Below are 26,232 nucleotides of genomic sequence, written 5' to 3'. Positions count from 1 at the left end.
CAATATCTTCTCTATAGCCTTAAAAATAGAGACTGCTACATGCTCTGAAAGGGGGAAAAATCGCCTGAGGTAAGCTCTGTAATAGAAAAAATACAATGAGGATTGTATTAGAGTCATGTGGATCTGTGTTTGTTTCCTCTTCTGTCAAAACCACCCCAGTCTAAAGATTAACAGTCAGATTATAATCCAGCTCTGCTTCATGTGTCTGGGCGGCCGCTCTGACGTCAGCGCGTACACTTTACGTCGCATCGTGGCCGAGCCTGCCCTTCACATCCGTCCACATCCTACCAGGCTCTGCTCCCAAGCACAACGATGGCCCTGCTCAAGTCCAACAAGGTGATCTACTGTCTGGGGAACATCTCCCCGTCCCTGGGAGTGCTTGCCACCCGCCACAGGTAAACAACAACAACAGCAACAACACACTGAAAACTAACAGACACGTTTAGATACAGTTGTCTCGGTGATATAGTGCCGCATCGTCACGTTTGTGTTACAGCTAACATGACTAGCAGACATTATTTTATTGTTAATGATAACGGTTCTATCAGCTGTCAAATTATGCTGAAGTTTCACTGCTATGTGAGTAATTTAGCCACACTAGCACGCCAGCTAACGTATACAGGGGTCAAATGATGTCAGCGGGCCTCTAGGTGCTGTTTGGAGTTAGCTTATGTGGCTAACCTAAATGTTCATGACAGTAAACGTTACTGACTGCAGTTTTATGACCCGATAACCCCACAGGTCAACACCTGTGGATCCAGACATCCTCTCCGGTTAACACTAACTTGACCTCAGAGGCTAACTTGCTATCAGTGAAGCTAATAACGTTACTGATGAAAGTCACGTTGGTTAGTATTTCTGTTCACAAGCTGCCGGTGTGTAACGAAATCTCAGCTAGGTTTAGTCCATCATAATTACATGTGTATATTAATGTGTATAAAGGGTGGTGGCTGTTTTGACTTGTTATAGCTTCAAATACAACTTTCTTGATGATTTACACAAACGCGAATGCTTCAACTGTCAAATCCCACGCACAGTTTGAGCTAAGCGACTTGTCGTAGGTGAAGAAGCCGTGCGAGCTGATTGGCTGTCCCGTCCCGCCTTTGATCGCTGATTGGCTGATTTCGAGTGGTGAAGCTGAGATAGCCGTGGATGCCCTTTCACGGTCTGCTTGGAGGGCAAACTCGTTTATATCTGCTGCTGCGCCTTTATATTCATAACATGTTTCACACGTAGCTTCTGTATGTGTTGGTAGTTTAATGAGGCGTTTTGTGCGTGACTTTGTTCAGTCTCTTCTTCCTTCCTCGCAGGTGTAACTGTGGGTTTCGTTTTAGCTAGCTGGTGCTATCATATTTCTGTTGTGTGGGTGAGTTTCAGGGTTTGTCTCTCTCAACCTGTCGTCTCATGTTCAAGCACATCGGTCTGATTTCAATTACTAAATAAATGAAAACAGGATTTTCCCCTCAGCACCTGCAACCTGACGTGTTACGCTACTATCAAGAGCAATTGCTGGGAAAACAGCACCCTTTAAAGAGCCGTAATCTTGCTCTGTAACTTGCCAAATAAGGCCTTTGCTCTATTGATCACTGATAACTTGTCAGTTACTGTGATGTTTATATAAACACTGAAGTTGAAATCTGTCCAAAGGTTCTGTGTACATGTACAGTGCCAGCAGGATGATCACACTTGAACTTAAATGCTCTCTACAGTATTGTTCTCAACTGTAGAATTATCCTTTTGTTGAAATTAAGCATATGACATACAAATATAATGTATGACGTGGCTAAATGGAATTAAAATACAAAGTGGTATAGGAAAATAAAACAAATATGAAATGGTATGAACAATATATACATGATAAGGATGATGGAAAATCAGTGCAAAAATAATACAATAAAATTATTATTGCAACGTCTTCATTCTTCAATTTGCACAGATATGCTAATCGAATTGTTGCAGTGTTTTCATATACCTACATACCTACATTTACATCAACTCACAGTTCCTACTATATGTCTCTGTTCTTTTGCAGTGAAAATAAGAAACTGTTTAATGTCAAACTTCGAAAGAATAAGGCAAAATTGCTATAACGGCATTTACAATACAACAACAATACAAAATGCAATGAAAGTAATACCTCCCTGACACAACCTGAGCATTCTAAGCTTCACCAAGGTGCCTTTTATTCAGGACAATAATGCATTGTGTTGGGTCTATTGTCTTCAGTATTGGAGCCTCATGATGAAAGACCCCGTTGTTTTTGTTTTAACAGTTGCAGGACTGGACTCAGCCCAACCTTTTTTTCTAACAATTTCAGACCAGTTGATTTTGTCAATAAACATGTTTCTGTAGGGAACTATAGTCACTATTTAGCCAATGTTAATTAACCAGTGTGTCCTTTTTTAACCTATTGGTAGGGGTTTGGAGACTCTTGCCCTTTGCAAAGTGTTCTATTCTAAATTTAGCTGCAAAGTTTAGAGGCTTTACAAAGTAGAGGAAACCTGAGACAATATGAGTGAGTAGCAGTGCACTGAAGGTTGCAACATGCAAAAACCGTCACGTATCAAGAGACAGAATTTGTTTAATTTATACGTTTAAAGTTTGAAAGGTTGCAGTCATAGGAAGAGTATCATATTAGCAGCAGTCCTGTATGACATAGGAGCCAAATATCCAGTAGCAAAGAAATAAACAATGTACTGATTTTATTAGCCTCCAACACACAACTGGTCATCCATTAAAGTCAAGTATATATACACACACATGACTCAGCTTCTTTTTTGGATACTTCACTGAAAGAGACACTTTCTGGAACATCTTTGTGGATGTTCCTTATTTTAAGTGTCAGATGTTTTGCCTCATCCATCTCTTTTTCACGTACCTCAACTTTTATTTGGTTTAGAAAGTAAAGGCCAGATGAATGAAGGTTTTTTAAAAAAGGATTGCAATTGTAGCACAAGCAAAGGTAACAAAAATTGTAAATTAAATTTGCATGCTTGTTCATAATATTTTTTTGAATAATAATACTTTTCTTCCTGTGGTGTGCCTTATGTGGCGGCTACAATAGTGGGAATCGTGACTTAGTGAACAAGGGAGGGTTTGTGTTTTAGACCCGTATTACCGTTACTGGTTACGGTTTTTGCACTCTGGACTCCGAATGGATTATAATGTTTGTTTCATGAGGCCTGTACTCAATGAGCATGTTGTTCATGTGTCTCTGTGGTATCCTGAGGTCACATGAGTTAAGCTGGAGCATTAGGTCCACAGCATGGTTCAGAAGCAGAGCTAATTCAGCTATTACATTAGTGTGACCAGAGTCACACAAGGCCTTGCAGACTTAAGCAGCAGGTCATTTCATAACCTTGTGAGGATGTATTCGTGTTTCTGTTTATGAGGGGAATATCTTTATTTCAGTGCACTCTTTTCAGTGTCTAGCATGGCATCCACGTCACTATTAATCCAATTTGGTGTCTTTGCAGCTCATGGTGGGGTGGAGTGCAGATGGGACCCCCCGATCCCATCCTGGGGGTGAGCGAAGCCTTCAAGAAAGACTCCAACCCCAAGAAGATGAACCTGGGAGTGGGAGCCTACAGGGATGACCAGGGCAAGCCATTTGTGCTCAGCTGTGTCCGCAAGGTACAGCTGTCACCAATCTCTTTAGTGAATCCAATAACGCTAAATTTTTCCTAAGTTGCACACATAAGCATTTAATTAAAATAACTTCATTTTCTCCATGTAATTCAGAGATTCACTTCATTCGTCATTGAGTCTTAATTTATTTTTATTTTTTACTTCAAAGCGAGTCACAGACAGCTGCTATTCAGGGAGTCAGATGTTTTACATTTTCACCAGGTGTTTGAAGGGTTAAAGGTTGTTGCGGCTCAGGGTCTTTGTCATTGTTGAATTCTTGCTTTGTCATCCTGAGCTCAGCTTCTGTTGCCCCAAGGGACAACATTTCTCTGAACATTTGAACATAGCGTGTAAGACACATGTTAATAATTAGGAGAATTAGATTTGTATCTTAACCAAATATTAACTCAAGAAGTTAGTTGTTGTAACTACAGGAGTTGTGTTTTATTCCTTTTGATTTTTTCACATGTCCCTTCTAGGCTGAGGCTATTATTGCAGCTAAACAGCTGGATAAGGAGTACCTTGGCATTGGTGGTTTGGCGGAGTTCACCAAGGCCTGCGCCCAACTTGCTTTTGGTGCTGAGAATGAGATCTTGAAGAGCAGCAGGGTAAGTTGGGGAGTGACAATTCCAAACTAAATTAAGTTCAAATCTGTTCTGACAGTTTTAAGTCCAAATCAGTGAGCAGGTCTCCTCTCCCAACAGAGCATCACTGTCCAGACCATCTCAGGAACTGGGTCTCTGCGTATTGGAGCCAACTTTTTGGTGAGATCCTGTTCTACTGGTCACTTGCCACACAAATAAAATTTAGGTGAGGCTGGTTATCTCACCAGAACCTTTGCTTTGTCACAGTCTCGTTTCCATGGAGGTCCACGTGATGTGTACCTTCCCAAACCCTCCTGGGGAAACCACACACCCATCTTCAGAGACGCTGGCATGCAGCTCAAAGCATACAGATACTATGACCCGTCCACCTGTGGCTTCGACTTCAAAGGAGCTCTCGAAGACATTTCTGTAAGGCTTTTTTGTGAAGAAACAATATTGTCCAATAATCAGTCCCATAGGGTTTTCTGACATGTGATGTGAGGTGCAGTGGAAATGCAGTACACTTTGACCAACCAAAACCTTTTTTATGTCACAGAAAATCCCAGAGCAGAGTGTGATCATGCTGCATGCTTGTGCCCACAACCCCACTGGTGTGGACCCCAGGCCCGAGCAGTGGAAGGAGATTTCTGACATTATAAAGGTGAGTCTGCACCATCTCAGAGTAAAGTGTTTGCAGTTATGTTTTCAGTACACATTTTCTTTTATCTCAAAATCAGGAGGCCTTTCACAGTTCAAAAGCCACAATTGATAAGTACTGTACTTTGCTGAGCTGTTATCACTTGAATTGTTACTAACTGGTTGTCTCTGTCTCTGCCTATAGAAAAAGAACCTGCTTGTGTTCTTCGACATGGCCTACCAGGGCTTCGCCAGTGGAGACATTGACCGTGATGCCTGGGCTGTGCGCTACTTCATTGAACAGGGCCACAACGTCCTGCTGTCCCAGTCCTTCGCCAAGAACATGGGGCTCTATGGTCAGTCACAATTCAGACTTGAACTTTCATTTTGTAAAACAAATGTTACTGGTATGTTTAAGTGGACGGGGTCTGCTCGTTTCTGGTTATTTGTGATAACACAATTTGGGCCAAACTGCAGAATCTATTAATCTCAGGTTGATTTAAAAAATATTAGAAATTAAGTAAACTGTCACTATACATGACAGAAAATGAAAACTCCCCTTAAAGACTGATGAGGTGAACTTTAGCTTGTGTTTTACCTCCACCCAGTGGTAAAAAAAAAATAGTAGGTCAAACATGATTTATTCAAGTAAGAATACATTGTAATGAGGCAGTGGCTATAACAAGAAAAACAAACAACTCTCTGGACGCAGTGTTCACAGTGAGATATCATTTAGATGAAAATTAATTTTTTCGAGGACTAAAATCTAATTAAAGGAAATAAAAGTTACATCTTACACATTTACAAACAGGTCGGCACATTTGGGTAACTCTTCTGTGACTGTCATGTGTAACCTCAAACCTAATTTATAATGTTCTAAAAAACCAACTTACTGGTTGAAAATTTAAAATAGTTTTGTCTGAATTGAATATGGAAATGTAGCATGTCTATCATAGGTTATTCTTTGACTTTAAGTTGGGTTTTTGTCCTTCATAATGGCTCATAATCATTACTTAACTGAATTACCACTGTTTACCTGTTTCATACACCTGACCTGTTCGGGCTAACAGTCAGTGTGCATGTTAATATTCACAGGTGAGCGTGTGGGCGGCTTCACTGTGGTGTGTAACGACGCAGAGGAGGCAAAGAGGGTAGAGTCTCAACTCAAGATCCTCATCAGACCCATTTACTCCAACCCCCCAATGAACGGCGCCAGAATCGCATCAACCATTCTCAACACACCAGATCTGCGCTCTCTGTGGTATGTATAGATCCATATATACACCCATAATACCTGAGGCAAATATTTAGTTTGGACACTTCAGCTCTGAGCTTCTTTTATATTGCTCTAAACTGTGCTATAGATAGATATATTCCAGAGTCTGTGTCTTGACCCGTTTGACCCTGCTGTTGTTGGTCCCAGGCTGGAGGAGGTTCATGGTATGGCTAACCGCATCATCAAGATGAGAGAACAGCTGGTGGCTGGTCTGAAGAAGGAGGGCTCCACCCACAACTGGCAGCACGTCATCGACCAGATCGGGATGTTCTGCTTCACAGGCCTCAAGCCAGAACAGGTACACATACACACACACACACAAAAAATAAATCTCCAGTGTGTCATTTTATTTTTAGCATCCTATTAAGTTGAGTTTCTCTGCTCTGCGTGCTCTCACTACTGCACATTTGGAAAAACAATAAAATATTAACATAATTGTGCCAAAGGACTTTTGACTTGGAAAACGATTTGGAAAAACATCTTCATCATTTTCATATTCAGTAGACTATAAGTCTGTAACACGTGTCTCCGAAAACAGCTATTCAAAAAGATACAATGAGAGAAAATAGCTCTAGAGATTGTTTAGGCAATGGCTCAAGTCAGCTTCTTGTCGGACCAAATAATGCGCCTTAGCTGTGTTATAATTAAAACATACCATAGCCTGAAGTGACCTATTGCTTTTATAATACATATACATATCTGGCAGCGTGCACAGCTACCGCTCCAAACAAACACAGCACACAAGAAATGTGTTGTTAAATTATTGTCCTATATGGATTTTGAGTTAGTTTGTTTGTCTTGCAGGTTGAGCGCCTGACAAAGGAGTTTTCCGTGTACATGACCAAGGATGGCAGAATTTCCGTGGCAGGCATTTCCTCTGCGAATGTGGGCTACCTGGCGCACGGGATCCATGCAGTCACCAAGTAGAGCGGATCCTGCTAGGAGAGCTACAAAATCAAAGCAGCGGTGTTGACGAGGAGCTTTACGCATCACTTATACTCTGTCTCCTCCATTCCACCTTTTAGAAAAGAGCTCAATGTTTAGTTAGACATTTTCTCGATTGGATTTCTTCACAAGTTCAACTTGGAACAGTTGCTGCTGTCCAACAGTTTAATTTCTGGTTAACTTCATTTAACATATCACTGAACAGGGTCCCCTTTCAAATTTCAAAAGACATCTCCCACTACTGAAGGATCATCTTTGCTTATTTATTATGTGGAATCAACTGTTGGCTGTGCATGAGTGTCCTCCTCAATTATCTTCTGCGAGCCCACACACTCTTAAACATCAAGGAATTAACATTGGGGGCTTGTTAGACTGTGCAAATCAAGATCTCTGTTGCTTTGTGGAAGCCTGTAGAAAATGTGAGTTATTTTGTTTCTTAATTTTAATGGAGTTGTAGCACTTTATAAGTTGTAAGGCACTGTTTGAGTTTAAATATTAGGCTGGCATCCTTTTTTCATTTGGCAGTCAGGTAATCAATTCACTACCAGGCCAATCTGTGGTTGTTCTTCTGAACTAATCAATCCTCTACAACTTGTCTCTTTATTGTCTCCGTTTGGAATTCACCTTGATATCTCTCTTGCATTCACTCCTTTTTCAGTGGGATTTGTGAACAACCTTTGGGTTTTATCTAGAAGGGTCTCTCAGCAGTCTCTCAGTCAGTCCCTTTTTAACCCCCCAATTTAAAAACAAGCACACAAGCCAAACACGGTTAAACTCCGCAATCAGTACATTGAATGAATTCTACAATGGAGATTTTTTTCAATAATTTGCCATAGCCCCAAATCAAACATTACGTTTAAATTTTATTTTAATTGTGGAGTCTTTTGGTTAATACGGACGAGTGTGATGTGTGATCAGAGTGATCATCGGACAGTTCATGAAGAATAATGCACATGCTGCTCACTCACTCAGACATCATGGTGTATGTTTCACAGTGTATGAATCTGTTCATCTGTGAGATGGTGAGACAAACGACATTTACATGTGGAGGTTTTCGCCCAGTCTCTTCATAAACCGCTGGCACGTCGCCTCCATGTTTTGCATTCTGTCATAAAATAACGGATCATTGGGCATGTACCTTATTGAACAAACAATAAATGGTTATAGAAGAATGGTTCTTATGTTGTCATTTGTTTCCCTTTTCCTTACAGGTTGCCCACATTTCCATGTAGATGTGCCTGCATCTTAATTTCAGTTGATGGTTTTATATAATGTCTATTCTATCTTAATAACAATCTAACTACTTAATTTTGTCATTGATAGTTTTGTCCCTCCTGTTTATCACTGACTGAAGAATACACTGTACATTGTTCACAATTCATCTGGACCTGATGCATGGCTGGATTAACCCACTAAGGATCCTCAGGGAACACTGAATGTGGGGTCTTCATTTTTGACACTGTGCCCTTCCACAGAACAGGGCTGCAAGTTAAATGAAATGCATGACTGATTCCAAGGCCGTAAACATTTCAGTTTGTAGGACACATTCCCAAATTAATTTGCAATCTTCTTGATTACACGGGCCATATAGTCACAAACTTTGCCATATTCGTAATTTAGCCCAAACACAAGCCACAAGAGTCAATTGTCATACTAAGTTGATTGACAGACTTAAATCATCATTGGTGGTGATGAAGTTCTAGCATCATCTAATGCAAACATCAGTACTGCCCGACAAAGCCAACATGCAGTAACTGCATACTTGGTCAAACAGAAACTGACTTTCTTATATGTATATGATATGATCTCTTTATATAGCCATGGGAGATCACAATGGCTAGCACTGACTAAAGATAAACTTAGTACCTATCCCCCCCTAGTTGTTTCATGTAACTGAAATAAATATTTATTTGGTGTCCGAAACCTTGCTCACTTAGCTTGTTTTTCTAAATAAATAAAGAAGCAGCTAAATCCAATAAAGGAGGGTAGAAAGCAAATAATCCTACTATAGACAGAGATCGCTTATGTCTGTTAGCACACATCAATGCCTAAAGGCTGCTGTGTTGAAATGCACTATCAACAGGATAAAGAACCTACAACTACCTTTTTACAAGCTGGGGAACTGAAAAAACAAACCTGTTTTTAAAAGGAAAAATGTGGATACAGATCATAGATACAGATGTATATAGATGTGAGACATCAACAGTTACAATGGGGGAAACCGTGTGACCTTAAACCCAGTATATTCAACGTTACAGTGCATTTTGTCACTAAGTCATATATCCAAAGTTTAAGGCTAACTACAGTCTCCAGAGTATGACAAGTGGTGCTCTGACTCTATAGAAACAATTAGCTGAGTTTAGCAGTGATAGCTATCTCCGCTTTTGAATCTAGTGAATTCAATTCATTAATTAATTACATAAAACCATGAATTATAACTGTAACTATAACTGTGATGTCTTTGTAGGACAGAATAACATTGACTGAAAATTAAGAAAAAAAACCCAAAACAAACAAGGGGGTCAGGTGGTGGCGAGAAAACAAACACTCTGTTATTGCCAATCATAAATTTAACTTAATTCCATTAAATGCTAAAACCTCACATTAAATTTCATATCCATATATTGTCAAACGTTCATACATATTACAATAAGGGACTTGCCACTAGGAAGTTAAGGAGTGGTCAAACCTCAATTTATTATCATTTATTATCACCTGTATATTTTTCAAGTTTGTATATTTTTTCAAGTCTTTATATTGAGCTATTTAAAAAATATATATATGTACTTCTATTTCTTGCTATTTTTTGACTGGAGTAACGGGAGCGACATCAAATTAATAGTATTTCTGATTCTGATATAAATAAAGAGAACTACAATACCCACAATTCCTGATAACAGGAAAATTCCAGTCACGTGCCGAAGGGTCACGTGCCCCTCTGCGTTCTATGGGCTGCCAAAACACAGACAGCTCAGTCACCTGGAGGCTGTTCAGCACTGAAGGTACTGTTCCTCTTTATCAGCATTTTAGCTTCTACACATCATGAAATTACAGAGAATATAATCTACATAGAGTCGTTTAAATGTATGTAACTGTTTGGTGAATAAATATCTTGTTTGTATTTTATTTTTAGCTAACTGTTAGACTGTTTGCTGTAACGTTCGTTAGCTAGCTTGTAGGACACAGAGTAACAAAGAGGTTGACATATGCTTTTGTTAAGTTAATAAAAAGAAAAGCGATAATCTAATCGCATTAAAAGGTGGGGTGTTTAACCAAGATATAGTGTAGGAGACTCAAGGTGTGCCTGTATGGCTAGCAGTAAATGTAACTGGACATCATGAACACTGTTCCCAGTAACGTTTGTTTTATTTCTTTCCTTCTTCTCCTGTTTGATTGTTTAAGATCAATAGTGTTTTAATGAGTGCTTCAGTTCTGGCATAAATGGCTTTGTTGTTTGAAATTCATGTTTGTTCTCGAGCCATTTCTTGATAGTATATGATTCTTACACAGGATATGTCACTTAATATAGTGCCATTAGATAAGTATGCCAGGGTTTTTAAAGAATTATTTATAAAAATCTAATCACCTCTCCCTAGTTTGGCTTGTATGAAAGGCATACCCTCTTCCACTTTCAGTTTTATGTGTAAGACTCTAATATAGCAACCAACATTAATGGGAAATACTGGTTTAGGAGCTCGTCTTGGTCAGATTATTGAACTGAAGTGAATTGAAAAGTCTGACTTAAAAGCTACCATGATAATGCTGAGGTTATTGGCAAAAATCTGGCAATATTATACGTTTATGGTACAAGGGTTACAGTTTAGTATATTGCCATATATACCATACTGTATGCAAAGTGGTATATAATATTTTTTTTATTTATTTCATCTGATATAGAAAACTGTCATAATGTAAAGCACAAATCACCCATGTATGCATAACATCTAAATTTAAAAAGTTTTTTGTATGATACAAAGCAAGTGTTTTAGAAAAACAATACAGTATCACTAAACATATTGTGATACTCAAGCTTATGGCTACACTTGGTATTGGTGAAGGTATGCATTCACAGTTAAATTCGTAATGTAGTGCCTCAGGTCCCCCCCTTCCCCCTCAGTATGTGTTTCTTCCTGAAGATAAGATAAAACTGTTTAGGAAACAGCTCAGCAAAGTGCTAGTGCTCAAATACTTCACAGAGAACCTTTGATATGCTCATCAAGACTATGTGGGTCAACAGTATGCAAGTTTCATGTCAACTAGGGCCACACAATTAAAATACATTTTACTGAAATCAAAATACGGACTAGTGCAATATTCAAATTGTAGTAAGACGCAATATTTGTTAAAGGAAAAAAAAAAATCTTTGTTTGGCAAAGCCTCAAAAAAATGAACAGCCGACAATGGACATGAAAAATGTCAGAAGAATTAAGCTACCTTGAATTTTCACATAAAATTAATTACGTTTTATGTTGATTAAGAGGTCACCAATTTTTAAAAGATGTGTTTGCTTGGGAACTAATGTTCTTACAGGTATACAGAGGAAAAAGTGCTGTGTTAAAAATGACTCCTGTGCTTGACATTTGTTCACAATAATCCAAACACTAAGACAAAGAACAACTTTATATTCATTTATATTGTATGTTGATGTGATACCAGCTCTGTGGATCTTTAGTTTTTACTTATTATTGGGAGTATCTCTAAATGCAAATGATGCTTTATTACAGAATACTGAATGGCTTCACCATACGGACACTGGTGACTTTGAGAAACATTTGCTGCCTCCTGACTGTTGTGGAACTTGAGATACTGGATATCCTAATCAACTTTTCCTCCACTTGGATCCAGAGAGTGAGACTAATATTCTGTGCTGTGTAAGGCTTTGGCCGGCTGAGCTACAGCCTGTCGACTCATGGCGATAAACACAGATGTCGAGGACTGGGGCACAGTTGGGAGTAATGACTCTGGAGAAAGGGCGTGGCTCTTGCAGAGCCCCAGCGTGGATTCTGTCCGGCAACTCGAGGGGGACAGGAGGGAGAGTGGGGGCGTGTCGGCTTGGGCGGCTGTCTTCATTGTAGTGAACGCAGCATTGGGAGCGGGTCTGCTCAATTTCCCAGCAGCCTTCAGTATGGCAGGAGGAGTGACTGCAGGAGTTATGCTTCAAATGGTGAGCAGATCCCAGTGAGACACATAAAGCTTTATGCCCCTTCTGCAGACCCTCTCCCCACTACATGAGCTCAGACTGTACACATTGGGTATAATGTGATAAATTGGGCTGCAACCTACAATTTTATTCAATATTTAGTGTGTAAAATGTATGTATGTCTATCAACATATTAAGAGAGCAACTATCTATATAGTATGAATAGTATATACAGTATTATTTTGGCATAAAAAACATGGTGTTCTATTTAATTATTGACTAAAATTCCTGTTCACTAAGTTCTTACCCACTATTTTGCACTGAATGATAGAGTTGATGCAGTCTGAATGTGTTTTGTGGCCAATACAAAACTGCCTATAAATAGTATTATCAGGAACTATAACGTGTTGCTTCCTGTTTCTGTGTTTCAGTCAATGCTAATCTTCATTATCAGTGGACTGGTCATCCTGGGCTACTGCTCCCAGGTATGTGTCACTTCAGGATCACTAGATTCTGTCTTTATGTCCATCTCTTGCTGTCTTACTACTTGTTTCTCTTTCATTTTCTCCAACATGTTCTGCAGCCTTCTGAAACTGACTGCGTTTATTTCAAAATCCTTCAGTAGCCTTGTTGCGTAATAACTTTGTTCTGTGGTTGTGTTACTGATCAAATGAAGTGCTTTGCTCAGCACCACACTCTTTCACTTCCTGATGATTCAGATTTGTGCTTGCATGTTAAAACACAATGTGTATTAAGCCCAGCCCAGTATGAGTCAGTTAATGAAGTTTTAGTTGTTTTGACAGAAAAACTTCTGCAGAATTTTGCGCTAAAACACAACTAGAGACCATCTTATGATGGGATTACACTGGCCGTGACACCCATCAACAGGTTGAGATAAGAGTACTCGGTAGTCATTAATACATTAACACCGAAGTGCTCAGTACTCTAACTCATTTTGATTAATTTTGATGTCAACGACATACCTGAAAGGTTTTGTGACGTCATCTCTAAGTGGTGGGGGCCCTTCCCTACTTTCTGCACCCTACTTACGGCCCTTGCTTGGACTAAACCCATTTTCAAACTCAGCCTTCATTTTGATCTCAACTACACATCTGTAAAGTTTCGTGACTGCATCTTACAGGGTGGTGACACTATCAAATTTAAAGCATTTGATCTCAGAATTATAAAGTAGTCAAAACCGCTTCTGTAGTTGCTCTTACCACAGTAGGTGTCTCACTCTAGGATCACATTTTGTACTTTTTTAAAATACTGGCGTCGCTGTCATTACACATTTTATCCTTTTTTTTAATTTGCAACTTATGATACTTTTATTTGGATGTTTTAAAGCCAAATTTTATACCATGTGAGCTCTATCAGGAGAAGGTTGTTTTTTGGTAATTATACTTGTCTTTTGGGTTCAGATTTTTATTGTCCTTTGCAGGGGAAATGTGACACAAACACAACATATAGGTTAATATGGGACATTGGTCAAATCAGTTACAGCAAACATCCACAGAAAAACATGTCTGTGTTCTTTTATAGTATCAAACCAATTGAGTGGTAGCCATTTTTCAGCAAAGAAAAACAGAATAAAGCCTCTGTGGGCACATGATTTACACAATATCAGAATACTTGCATGATCATCTCTCTGGTTTCTTCAGGTCAGTAATGAAAGCACCTATCAGGAGGTCGTCCGAGCCACTTGTGGGAAATTCACAGGAATCTTATGTGAAGTAGCCATTGCTATCTACACCTTTGGGACGTGCATTGCTTTCTTAATTGTCATTGGAGACCAGCTCGATCGCTGTAAGTATATTCACATTGATAAAGCTGCTCTTTTCTGTCTTCTGTATCAGATCAGTTCGACAATCCTTTATCTTAGATTATGTTTTCCTTAAAGTCTAAAGGCATTTGTCAGAGTTTAGCTTTGTATAATTTCCCTTAATGTAACATTGTGTCACCTTCAGTTACATGGACTTTGCCTGCATTTTGCGACCTGTGTGTTTGAACAAACAGATATATAGTATTGGTAATGTGTAGCTGTGCCACTACTGATGAGGGCAAAGAGCATTAAGGATGACACCACTCAGCTTTTTCTCTCATTAAATGTGACCCTCATGTGACCACTCTTACATTTCCTCACACTGAGACGCTGACAGTGTAGAAACCCTGTTCCTGGAAACAGACTGTGACCTTCCACCTCTTTTGGTATTTTGAAGTTGATTAATGAATGGAGTGGTTGTGACTTTAATTATCTACTTTGCTAAATCTGTTCCATGTGTACTGCAGTTTGCAGTTAATTCCTACTGTGGCTCTCTCTACTCTGATCCATCACACGTTATTCTGCCCCCTTTGGTCTGTCTGTCCCTGCCCAGGCTTTTTTGTAATTCCTGTTTTTTTGTTGCAGTGGTGGATGCAGTGGCTCAGGACACAGATGGTAAAATCAGTAGGCACTGGTACACTGACCGCAAATTCACCATCTCTGTCACTGCCGTCCTGGTTATTCTCCCTCTCTCCATCCCCAAAGAGATTGGCTTTCAGAAGTATGCCAGGTAAGAAACTTTGTCACTCAATCAGCTTTTTTTCTCACCAAGGATGAACTCTCTGAAATCCAAAACCAGCCAGTGGGTTTGAGAGGCATGTTTTTCATTAAAAAAAGCCAAGATAACCATTTATCATGGCCAGAAGCCGTAAAAAATATCATCTGATTTTTAAGATACTTGAATTCTTAAATGAATCATTTAGGGCATATTTTGTCATAAGGACAGATGACCAAATATAAGCTCAAAATAGTTCCTCAAAATCACTTTAGTCTCCATGTCTCATTTTAAAAAATTGCCAAAAATAAATTGTCTGCACTAACCAGATCCTGTAAAAAACATTAAATTCTGCGTTCCTCAGCACAACTAGGAAGCCATGAATGACTTTTCATGTGGAGTTGCATTTTTTTCCAGTATTCATAACAGTTGTGGGCACTTTTATTACGAACTGTTACTGGACAAAAATGTTTTTAAGTTCTCCCTGCTTCTAGCTATGATTGCACTGTTTCCATAGAGACTTGTTTCAGTGAAAAATGAGGCCATAGAGAGTAAAATGTTACAGACAGCGAAAAAACTAACAGAAACTGCTAGGGGTTCAGAGGGTTACAACTGGTTAATGTTCTTCGTTTGTACAATGTCTTAAATGTTTGGAAAATGCTTATTTTTAACCAATAACTTTTCAAGGTTTGGAATATGCTTGATTAAAAAAAAATCACTATAATCTGATGTTTCATCTACACAACCATCATCATATTTGTTTGTTGTCTCCTAGTATTTCACACCAGACAAACTAAGCTAATAGCTAATAGCTATATAAGTCCTTTGGTGATCCATTACTTTGCAAGCATTAACTAATCAATCAAAACACACACTCAAAGTTAATATCAACAACTTGTAAAATAAACAAAGTGTCAATATAGATATATTGCTGTGGATTAAACACATTGAGAGTCTTGACATTTTTGGTACCTTAAAATGCTTGCATTTTACTCTTTGAAATGTTTTCTTAGCTTTTCTTTTTGTGATCATGTCTGGACTGCTGTTCTTTATTGTAGTGCACTGAGTGTGATGGGAACCTGGTATGTGACTGTCGTGGTCATTATAAAATACATCTGGCCCGATAAAAATCTATCTCCGGGCTACATTCCCACCAGGTGAGCTCCGCACACACTTCATGATGCTGCCTCTCCTTTATGCAGCTAACAGCTTTTTCAAACCCTTTTACTAATTGTTTTAGCACTGTCCACCTACTCATTCAAGCAGAAACATCTGCATCCTCGTCGTCATGCTTTGCTTGAGTTGCTGAATTGTTGTCTTTGTTACAGTTCTGCTTCCTGGACTGCAGTTTTCAATGCAATGCCTACCATATGCTTTGGTTTCCAGGTACCTCTTCATTTGGTTAATTTGAGATCATAAAAGTATTTTTTAGAATTTCATATTGATTAATTATTTTACCTTCTTCGTCCTGGTCTCTCTCTCTACAGTGCCATGTCAGCGCAGTGCCGGTATTCAACAGCATGAGCCGGAAAGAGATCAAACCTTGGGGACTTGTAGTCACTCTTAGCATGATAATCTGCCTCTTCGTTTACACAGGAACAGGTAATGTGTGTTATGTGCCCTTTTTACTTAAATCTTTGTAGACTTTGCATGTAACATGTAACTGGTATTAAACTGAAATTATACGGTTGTTTTTTTAAGTGGTTATATGAGCTACTTCTCCATTGTCAGTGTATTACTAACGGTAGATAGCGGGCCAAACATTTTTTGAAAATATTCCTTTTAATGTGTTTGAACATCAGTTTTAAGTCAGGTGGCTTGTGACTGCCAATACTTACATGTTTGTCATGTTTGATCAGGTGTGTGCGGCTTCCTGACATTTGGCTCCAACGTCAGTCAGGATGTGTTGATGTCGTACCCTCCGGATGATATCGCTGTTGCCATAGCGAGAGCTTTTATTGTCATCTGTGTCGTCACCTCCTACCCCATTTTACACTTCTGTGGCAGGTAAGAAAATATGACCCAGATCAGTTGCATATAGTGAGATACAAAATGTAAAAAAGCACTGGCATTGGATCAGCACCTGGTGCAAATATACAACCAGTGCTTCCCAAGTGTGTGATAAAGATTGCTTTCCTTATTTTATGATGCAGTTATGCAGCATTTTCTAACAGCGCTCTGGTGTAATAATGTGTCCTTCCAGGGCCGTTATAGAAGGACTTTGGCTGCGTTTCCAAGGCGAGCAGGTGGAGGTTTGTGTGCGCCGTGAGCAGAGGAGGAGGATCCTTCAGACGCTGCTGTGGTTTGTGGTCACTCTCGTCCTCGCTCTCTTCACCCCGGATATCGGTCGGGTGATCTCGCTGATCGGAGGATTGGCAGCCTGTTTTATCTTTGTCTTCCCAGGTAACACTCACCTCATTGTTTACAAGGTTTCAGGTTTTGTACGATTTTAAGGTCACACTGAAATATATCTCCAATGTCTCTTTAACTTAACAGGTTTGTGTTTGATGCAAGCCAAGCTGTCAGAGACAGACAGCCGAACTGCAAGGTGAGTTACTGCTTATTCTTTGATGTCTTTCAGTTTCTTTTGAAACTTAAATAATGGTATGTGGCGTAACAGCATGGCCCTTGGATCTAACCACATAAAGGGCCTCAGTGTGTAGAGATTTTGTGATTCTTAAATTGAAGCTGGTCTGCAGGTGCTGCTCTGTAAGTGCCCTATGCTATCATTCTGTCCCCATTTATTGAGAATTGGATGTTGTGGGCAATGGATTTTAAGGGGTGATAGCAGGTCAACAATAAATCCTGCATAGAAGTGATTTTCATCATAATAAAGCTGGATTCTGGAGATTAAACCCGCATTTTATTATCACAAAGCAAGCATGTATGTAAATAGGAGAAGGCCACCATAGGAAAGGGAGGGGTTGCAATCTGCAACCTCACCACTAGATGTCACAAAATTCCACACACTGCTCCTTTAAATGTCAGAAACAGTTTGAAGTAGGTTCTCATATACAAGGAATTTACTGTGGTACATTGGTGCATAAGAAAAAAGTACTAAAAATATTTGTAGAGATTTAAAAAAAAAACAGCAGCATAAATACAAAACAAGACGATTAGAAAAAGTCAAGATACAAATTAAAAAAAAATATATATAAACAGTAGAAACAATATATGATATGTTATTTAAATGATGGAAGGGCTGTGCAAACTTTTCAGGATTGTGCAAATGTAAGACAATAAATCTGCAACTACTTTGATATTAAATACTGTGTCTCGTGGGGATCTGTTTTATATTAATGTAAACTAAATATTGGTGGATTTTGATTAATGGATTTAAAGATCAGCAGATTAGCTTTTTAGCACTAAAACAAGTTAAACACAATTATCTGCAGAGGTGCTGCTCTGCATGATTCTCTCATCATGCAGAGAGCAAAACTTTAATGCTGATTGAAGTAAATTGACTCTCTTGATAAGGATTTTTATTTAATGTTGGTCTCCCTGTTATAGCTGGCATGGATTGGTGGTCTTGGCTGTTGTGATGGTTACGGTCGGAGCTTTCATCTTTGGCGTCACATCGACCAACTCCATCTATCAGGACATCGCCAGCTAAAAGGAACAATTTCATCAGAGCCAGCGGTGTTCAAGACGGGGAGGATATAAGTCCTATGCTGCTATTCTGAACTGCTGGATCAGATGGAGAAGGATCTCATGATACATTTTTCTTTTTTAAATCCTCTACGGCATGTAACATCCCTGCTCTATACTGAGTTAAAGCTCCTCTTTACCCAGTCAGGTAGTAGTGAGAGACGCCCCACAATGCCAAATGACTTCAGACACTTTTTATTTAATGTAGTTTAAATTGCATGTTTAATGTTTTTATGGCGGTTTTAACTGGCGGTTTAGGGGCACAGAGGGGCGTCTGTTCAGGAGGCGCATTCCTGTCCTGTTTACAAGAGCTGAAGGACTTTGTACAGAAAGGTCTTACAATCAAATTGATTTTGATAATGAAATTGTACCAAATTGTGTATTTTAACTTGCATGTCAAAGTAAATGTTTCTTATTGAAAATGACATGCTGTGGTTCCCAGGTCTAATCCAGGTCCAGACTTTATGTTGCCGCTGCTGATAGTTTGTCCACAAATTAAGAATTATTTAGTGTCAAATGGTAAATTTAATGGAGTGATACGTTTGCATATATAATGAGTGGTGCAATAACGGCAAGATGAGACGGACCAAGCCAAGTTGATTCATTTCTAGTCAGTACCTCTTTTTTAAAAGTTTTTTAGGGCCTTTTTTTGACTGTGGTAGAGATAGCGTGAAAGGGGGAAACGGAGGGGAAGACCTGCAGGAAAGGGCTCTAAGCCAAATTCGAACCCAGGTCTTAGTCAGTCAATGCCTCTTTTTGAGTTGAAAAAGTGAGATTTGAGCAATCTGAGCAATGCAAACTAACCAGATTAAAAAAAAAAAAATAGATTTAGGAACATTTTAGTTATTTATTTTTTAGCATTATTGTTTTCTTATGTTTTATAAACTTATAAATGATTTTTATAATTGGCTTTGAGGAGAAATCAGTTTTTTGTCAAAGTATAAAACATTACAATTCATGTAGATCCTGCAGGCCTTTAAAAAGATAATTCTATGTGCAAAACTGTGAAAAACCAAGACATTGCACAGTTCTGTTCTGCAGGGTGTCAGAGATAAGCAGCACACATTCAGGAAACCAAAACCAAAACTAATTTGTGGGAGCAGATTAAAACATGATACTGTCTTTATGAATGTATGCAAAAATGGATGTGACCTGCACAGTTCAGTCTGTACCTTATTTTAAGTTTTATTAACTGGAATCAGTTCACAAGCTCACAAGAGTGAGATGTTAGAAATAATTTGCTTTTTTTTCCCTACAGCCAAAGTGAGCTTTGTTTTTCTTCCCCTGATATAAGACCTCATCTCTTTAACACTAAAAATGTTCATAACAGTTAATTTTAAATAATTTCATTTCAAGAAAATTGTTTTTTCAATCAAGCTGCAGCTGACCTGGTAATCAGGACTAAACTGAGTAGATCTTTACATTCATTTTCGATACCACAGCTAATTTGAGGTATGTTTAGCATGCTATTATTATAATTCAAGTGATTGTTTTCCCGTTTTTGTGAAACCAGCCAATATAAAAGGTGTTTCATTTGTGGGACATGAAGGGACAGTAAAGATTAAAGGGATTTTTTCACAGAAAATGCAATTACTTGTAATTAATTATTAGTCATGGTGTTGGACAAAATACATTTAACATATAATGTTAAATGTATTTTGAAGGGAAAAGCAGCTATACTCGTGATTAATGCTATCTGTGACTAGCAGTACAAAAACACCAGTGTAAGAGTGTTTTTACTTGATTAAAATGTCTTGAAAGTAGGGCTGGGCGATACAGAAAAACATTTTTTTGACCAAACACCTCAATGATGATACTGTAGGGTAGTTTTCATAAATAATCAATGAGAATTTAATGACCAAGTGAGTAAAAGAAACTAACAGAAGAGCTATGCATATAATTTCATTACTCAGCCCTACTTGAAATTATTGTTGGAATTGTTTTTATGGTTTGCTGCTAAGCCATTTGTGTCAAAGTTTTTTTTTCTTTTCTTATCGTGGTGCTAGAGTTACTGAGTGAATGTCAGGTGCTTTTGATTTCTGTCACTGATTCACTGTTATCAGACTGAGGTATATATGGCATTTGTTAGTCAGAAATCATGTGTCCCTCTTGTGTCAAATAGAAAGATGACTTGAAGTTTGAGTTTTGATGGTAATTAAGATCTACCTGTGATGTTCCAATAAGTTAGCTACAATCAAGGCATGTGAATAATCTGACAATTCATGTCACTGGCAGTTCAAACCATTTAATAAAAGACACGGACAAGTGAAGTTGCAGTTTTGATCGAGACAGTTTGAACAATCAACTTGTGTTACACACAGAAAATGTCAATAAAAAACCAATGCCAAAAGTCAGCTTTACATCAGTGCCACAGAAAAGATAATTTGCTCGTGTTAAGTGTAGTCGAAGTATCTGGACAAGGACAATTTCTCTTTTTAATCTAGCACAAGGTATGAAATGAAACTGAGGTCAAAGTGCTGATTTATGTGTGTGAATAGTAAAGGACTTTGTTATATGTACATGAAGTTCCCAGTTTCAGGACAATCTTAAAACCCAAAGACAAGGCCACCAAAAAGTTAAGGCAAAACTAAATGCTATTTATAGGTCACATCAGTCAGAGTCACACCTGCTCAGTTGGATTGTGGTTTTCACTTACTGAAAACCAGACTTAAGTCAGAAATCACCAAAAATGAGCAGGAGCGAACGTGACTGGTAACCACATATTGAACAGTTATTTTATTCATATCTGTTAAGGTGTCCAGGCACTTGAATTGTTTAATTTAAAATCCAAAGTAAAGCCAACAACAAACAATATGTCCCTTACTAAATACTCAACACACTTAAATTCAGAGATTACAAGAACAAGTGCCCCAGTAGTCCTTTTCCCTTCAAAATCATCTTCCCTGAGAAAAAAAATGAACCATCGAACAAGCGATGAGTGCAGGTATTTTACATGCAGCAGCCTCAATCGTGGCTCAGTAGTAGCCGTTTGTGATAAAAGACTGGAACATGTGGAGAGCTGGACCTGGAGCCCACTGAGGAACCATGTGCCCTGCACCCTGAAACAGAGCACAGCAGCATGTCATTATGATGCAACCACAGGACAACTAACCTACGACGGCAAACACTAAACACACTGGTGCTTACCTTGACTGTCAGGAAAGTGAGGTTTCCAAACTGCTGGTAGAAACCAGCTACCTGATCATCATGAAGCCATGTCTGGTATTTTGTGGTGGCCTGAGAACAAAAAAACCTATTATTAGTATTAAGAAGTGTATCTGGTTGTAGAAAATATCTTCCCTAGAATTAAAAGTTCTTACGTTCAGGCCGAGGTCTTCCACAAACCACTGGTCTCCCAGGAAGTTGCAGGCCATGTCGGTGTCTCCGTTGTAGACGAGCGCTCGCAGGCCCAGAGTGAGCAGCTTCAGATACACCTCCTTCACGGTGGGGTACAGGTTGGTGTATTGTGCACCAACATCCTCACTGCAATTAAGAAAATAGTTTGTTATCACGGTCAACAAGCCCCTGAACCCATTCTTAACTGCACACAGAAAAAGAGGAGATAATGTCACTTTTTAATTTCTGTATCTTAAGCTGCTGTGACGACTGAGTTTTCCCCACAGCAGGATAAATAAAACCTGATCTTATTTTATTTAGCGTACATACTTGCACAGGTCCCATGGTGGCAGTGTGTCAGGAATGTGTAAAGCTTTCCTGACGTCGCCTCTGTTCAGCCAGTTCGTCTGAGCCGTACTGTTGATGCAGGGAGGGACTTCACCTAGAGATACAGTGGGATACGGTCCACCTGAAAACTGTATTTACAAAAAACAATTTCATTACAGCTACAGGGCAATAAGAAGAATTTAATGCACGGGCGCTCGGGCAAGCAGCACTCACCTTGAAGATGTGTGCTTGTTTCCTGTAGTTCTTGAACAGGTGACTCATGGCCCTCTCGTAGCTTCTGTGGGACCTTCTGCCGCCCTCACAATCCAAGTAAAGGGCATACTCATTAAGTCCGCTCTCAAACACGATACCAAAGGCCACAGTCACCTAAAGAGAGCCAAAGTATAAGGTAAAATATCAGTGGGTCATCCAGTAGCACCAGAAATGCCCAGCTTAATTGTGATAAAACACGTACCAGTGTCTTACAGATGTCTGAACTGGAGTTGTAAAAGTTGCAGCTCCCCTTGTCACAGCAATTTATGTTCAGATCCCGCCACAAACTGCACACAAAGCATGACTTTAATATGAAATCAGCTACATATATGAAATGAACAATAAAATACTGTGACGTCTAAAGAGAAGCTACAGCAGAAAGTGTTCCATTTATGTACACAAATCATAAACAAAATCAGAAGTCACATGTTTATTTGTGACTTGTGAAACCTTTCAGTTCTGTCTTTTGAAACTGAATGTATGTCCAAATGTTCCAATGAAGTACTTCAAACTGGATGTGATGCATGAACAGTAGCATTCTGATAGCATTGCCTCTTTAAACAAATTCCCTCAAAAAAGGTAAACAAGATCTTCTTCTACAGCAAAGTGTCACTTACTCTTCTCCAAAGAGGCCGTGGTAGTAACCAAAGTAGATCAAAGTTTGGTCATTGAGAGCAAAACTGCTGAGCCCGTTTCCCACTGAAAAGCCCTGAAAACAATGTATTCAAGATAAAGGTTGGTGGTTAAAACACATGTCTGCTTCACTGTAAAACTATTTTCTGAGTTTTATAAATGAACTTCTTTTCAGTCCTGAAACTGCATTCAGGTGGTGGTACTGCTACCGAGCAGCTAATGGTGCTGAGGAGCTAAAACGACTCACCTTGAAGTTGATTTTTGCAGCTCCAGTAGCGACGCGCAGGCTGAGGGTTGGTACATAAATTCCACCATAACTTTCCCCAAAGATGAAGAACTCATTTTGAGTGAAACTTGGGAACTTGGCAAAGAAACTCTGCAGGGCTTTGTAATTATCATCAGCAACCTAAAAGAAAACAGTTGAAAGTGAAGGAAAGGCTATTTCTGAGCATTCCTTTGATTCAAAGAGACTCACTGAACTCACCTGGTCATCATCGGTGGCGTACTTTTGGTCATCAGAGTAGGAATACCCCACTCCGGCAGGTGACTCTATATACAGCACGTTGGCAATCTTGTTCCAGCTAAATGTGTTCTCATACAGTGTTGCCCCATTATCATTCACCTGAAAAGGAAAATCAGCAATGCCTTATCACACTGACTTTAAAAAAAACCCGCAGCCTACAGTGGTAGATAAAAGATGAAATGCCCTCCAAGCTGCCCTTTCAGCAAGGACACTGGAAGTAGGGATGCTGAAGATGCTACAGCACCCCCTATTGGCGACAGGCTGTAACTACAAGTCAAGTGGTTGTGTGTTAAATGGTTGAAATCCACTCTTTAGAACATTCAATTATTGTATGTGTATCCGACGTGCAAACGGCACACGAAAAGCTCGGCCTATGTATGGGTTTGCTGTAAATTTCAGATGCTTTGAGTGTTCATTGTTTTAACTTTGTGTGGTGGTTCTGCTGGGTGATCTGTTGTGTAGCTCGCTTTCCATCTCTGAATTTCATGTCTCTCCGGTTACAGTGAGTATGAAAGTAAGTCACTTTATTTCTGTCACAGAACTGGTAGTTCGACATGCTTTGAATGAGAGGAAGAGGATGTCTGTAGTGTGGAGTAGCATCTGGATTTGGAGTAGTGCAACCAGTGGCCTTTAGTTGTTATTTTCAGTTGCTCTGTATGAGCCTTTCAGTGGACAAAACGTGATGAAGTGCCCTCCAGGTTCGACTTTCTGTGGTGCATACAGCAGGTGCCCTTTTTATTATTTCACCCATGCCCCTCAAACATACTGAGTCCACCAGTGTCGTCCAACACTGAGTAAAGCTATGCACAAAGAAGCATGCTCACATGAAATGGTCCATTTTCTGACAGGAATCCGTCCAGTGAGCTGCAGCCTGGGCCTCCATTCAGCCAGAGCACCAGAGGGTCTTTGACCGGGTCCCCCTGAGACGTCACAAACCTGCAGGAGACCAGGACACAATGAGAGCTCACACACACCTCCACATCTGGCAGAACTGGTGAGAAGCTGCGGTGAGTTTCTTACCAGTAGTGGAGGAACTTTCCGGGCCGTGCCTGCAGGTATCCCGACCACTGTCGATAGTTGGGTTTGAACGTCATACCTGGCAGGTGAGTTACTGCGTCAGGAGTGTACTGAGCCCGCGAGCCGAGTTGAAACACGGCCAGCAGGCACACCAACAGACTAGCGGCCAACATCACTGACCTCCACTCACTTCTTACTAACACGACAAGAAAGGGTTTTTCCTCTAGCAACAACTTCCCCCAACGTCCCCAAAGGCTGCTGCTCGTGAACAAGACGAACCACAACGTCATATGACTGCTGCTGTTGACCACGTGACCAGCGCCTGACTACACGGAAGTCCTTCACAAAAATTTAAAAACCCATCGATATCGGTCTTTAACGTTTATTGAAAAAAGTTGAAATCCTATCCTTAATATTTTTGTTCTCCCTGTTATTTGGATGATTTAAAACACATTTATTTTACTTATTTAAATATTTGTTACCGATATCAGCCTGTCCCTTTAAGGCGGTGGCTGATGGGTAATGTAGTCGAATGCGTGTTAATGATCCTGAAGCGGTACTATGTGGAAATCATACAGTCTATGGTGGAAATCTGTTGTGAATGTGCAAATAAATACTGTTTTGTCTAGACTGCTAGTTTTAATGTTTTAATCATTCGATATCTCCAAGTCTATGTGTTCCCAACTAGATAAGATCATTTTTTGTTGCACACTCCTAGAAAGTTTATATTTTTAAAATATATATATATTTGTATGTTGTTTTCTATTCTTATTGTTTATTTATGCTGTTGTTGTTTTTGACTCGCAGTACTTGCCTTAACCTCTACTTATATTTTTCAGTACTTTTTGGTTTGTTCTTATGCACCAATATACCACAGCAAATTTCTTGTATGTGAGGAAAACCTATTTGGCAATAAAATTAATTCTGATTCTGATTTAAAAAGTAAATATTTAACCTACTTTTACAGTAAAATTTGTGGTCTAAATTTTCTTTTGCTGGGACCTTACTCTGTTAGAAAACAAACTAGCCAACTTTCAACAACACCTTATTGTGGATCCAGTTTGGCTCTTATATTTCAACATAATTATTCTCCTCACAGTTGTATCCGGTAGAACATGTGGATTTTTTTTTTTAATAAGAGGTCTTAATTCTGGGCCAACAAATAAATGAATGACCCATTATTTTTTTTTAAACAAAATGTGTGTGGGTTTAAAAAAACAAAACAAAAAAAAACACGTTTTTCAAAGACATGGTTTCAATATCTGTGTGAGAGTACATTAAGGATTAGCATCTACATTTTCAATTTTTATTATCATTGAAGCAAGCTTTTAAATGTATTATAGTCAATGTTTTACTTATTCAAACATTCTTAACGTCATAACCCGTGCCCGTAATTTGCATCCACTCCACCCCTAATCAACCCATTGAACTCGAGCAATACATTAAAAAATCAAAAAAAAATCACAGGCATCTAAAATTAACACAGGAATAACAAATTGACTTCTGAATGTTTTTCGACCAGTTGTTAAGACTTAATAAACATAAATAATTGCGGTCATATCTACTCTATGCAGTACGGAAGAGGATTAGGGCCACACAAGAAAAAAATATTTGACTTCTGACTTTAAACTCAGAATTCTTTAAATAAAGTCAGAACTCAAATATTTTTTTCTTGTGTGGCCCTAATCCTCTTCCGTAATGGTGCCTTGGTATCATTTTAGAGGGAGGGG

The 26,232-nt window shown here is 39.1% G+C and overlaps 3 protein-coding genes across 3 annotated transcripts; 2 read left to right on the top strand and 1 right to left on the bottom strand.

Annotated features, from left to right (window-relative positions):
• Window positions 1–254: 254 nt before the first annotated feature.
• On the top strand, window positions 255–8,240 carry got2b (glutamic-oxaloacetic transaminase 2b, mitochondrial). Its single transcript, XM_059355066.1, has 10 exons — window positions 255–395; window positions 3,477–3,633; window positions 4,107–4,235; window positions 4,332–4,391; window positions 4,479–4,640; window positions 4,768–4,872; window positions 5,053–5,203; window positions 5,943–6,108; window positions 6,271–6,421; window positions 6,928–8,240. The coding sequence occupies exons 1-10, from the start codon at window positions 313–315 to the stop codon at window positions 7,048–7,050; spliced, it is 1,287 nt and encodes a 428-aa protein (XP_059211049.1). The 5' UTR covers window positions 255–312; the 3' UTR covers window positions 7,051–8,240.
• Window positions 8,241–10,011: 1,771 nt separating this feature from the next.
• On the top strand, window positions 10,012–20,663 carry slc38a7 (solute carrier family 38 member 7). Its single transcript, XM_059351955.1, has 12 exons — window positions 10,012–10,070; window positions 11,793–12,232; window positions 12,640–12,693; window positions 13,870–14,014; window positions 14,616–14,760; window positions 15,804–15,902; window positions 16,074–16,131; window positions 16,233–16,347; window positions 16,605–16,752; window positions 16,949–17,148; window positions 17,242–17,293; window positions 18,256–20,663. The coding sequence occupies exons 2-12, from the start codon at window positions 11,978–11,980 to the stop codon at window positions 18,356–18,358; spliced, it is 1,374 nt and encodes a 457-aa protein (XP_059207938.1). The 5' UTR covers window positions 10,012–10,070; window positions 11,793–11,977; the 3' UTR covers window positions 18,359–20,663.
• Window positions 20,623–24,765, bottom strand: si:ch211-122f10.4 (cathepsin A-like). The gene is made up of 11 exons (XM_059351945.1): window positions 24,506–24,765; window positions 24,310–24,421; window positions 23,447–23,584; window positions 23,210–23,368; window positions 22,947–23,038; window positions 22,532–22,616; window positions 22,291–22,443; window positions 22,060–22,205; window positions 21,714–21,876; window positions 21,541–21,630; window positions 20,623–21,452 (listed from the first exon to the last, which is right to left on the bottom strand). Exons 1-11 carry the CDS (start codon window positions 24,673–24,675, stop codon window positions 21,369–21,371), a joined length of 1,392 nt encoding a protein of 463 aa, XP_059207928.1. The 5' UTR covers window positions 24,676–24,765; the 3' UTR covers window positions 20,623–21,368.
• Between the last annotated feature and the right edge of the window lie 1,467 nt (window positions 24,766–26,232).

This window comes from Centropristis striata, chromosome 2 (genome assembly GCF_030273125.1).
Source record: "Centropristis striata isolate RG_2023a ecotype Rhode Island chromosome 2, C.striata_1.0, whole genome shotgun sequence".
Taxonomy (NCBI): domain Eukaryota; kingdom Metazoa; phylum Chordata; class Actinopteri; order Perciformes; family Serranidae; genus Centropristis; species Centropristis striata.
This window is presented reverse-complemented; position numbering and strand designations above follow the sequence as displayed.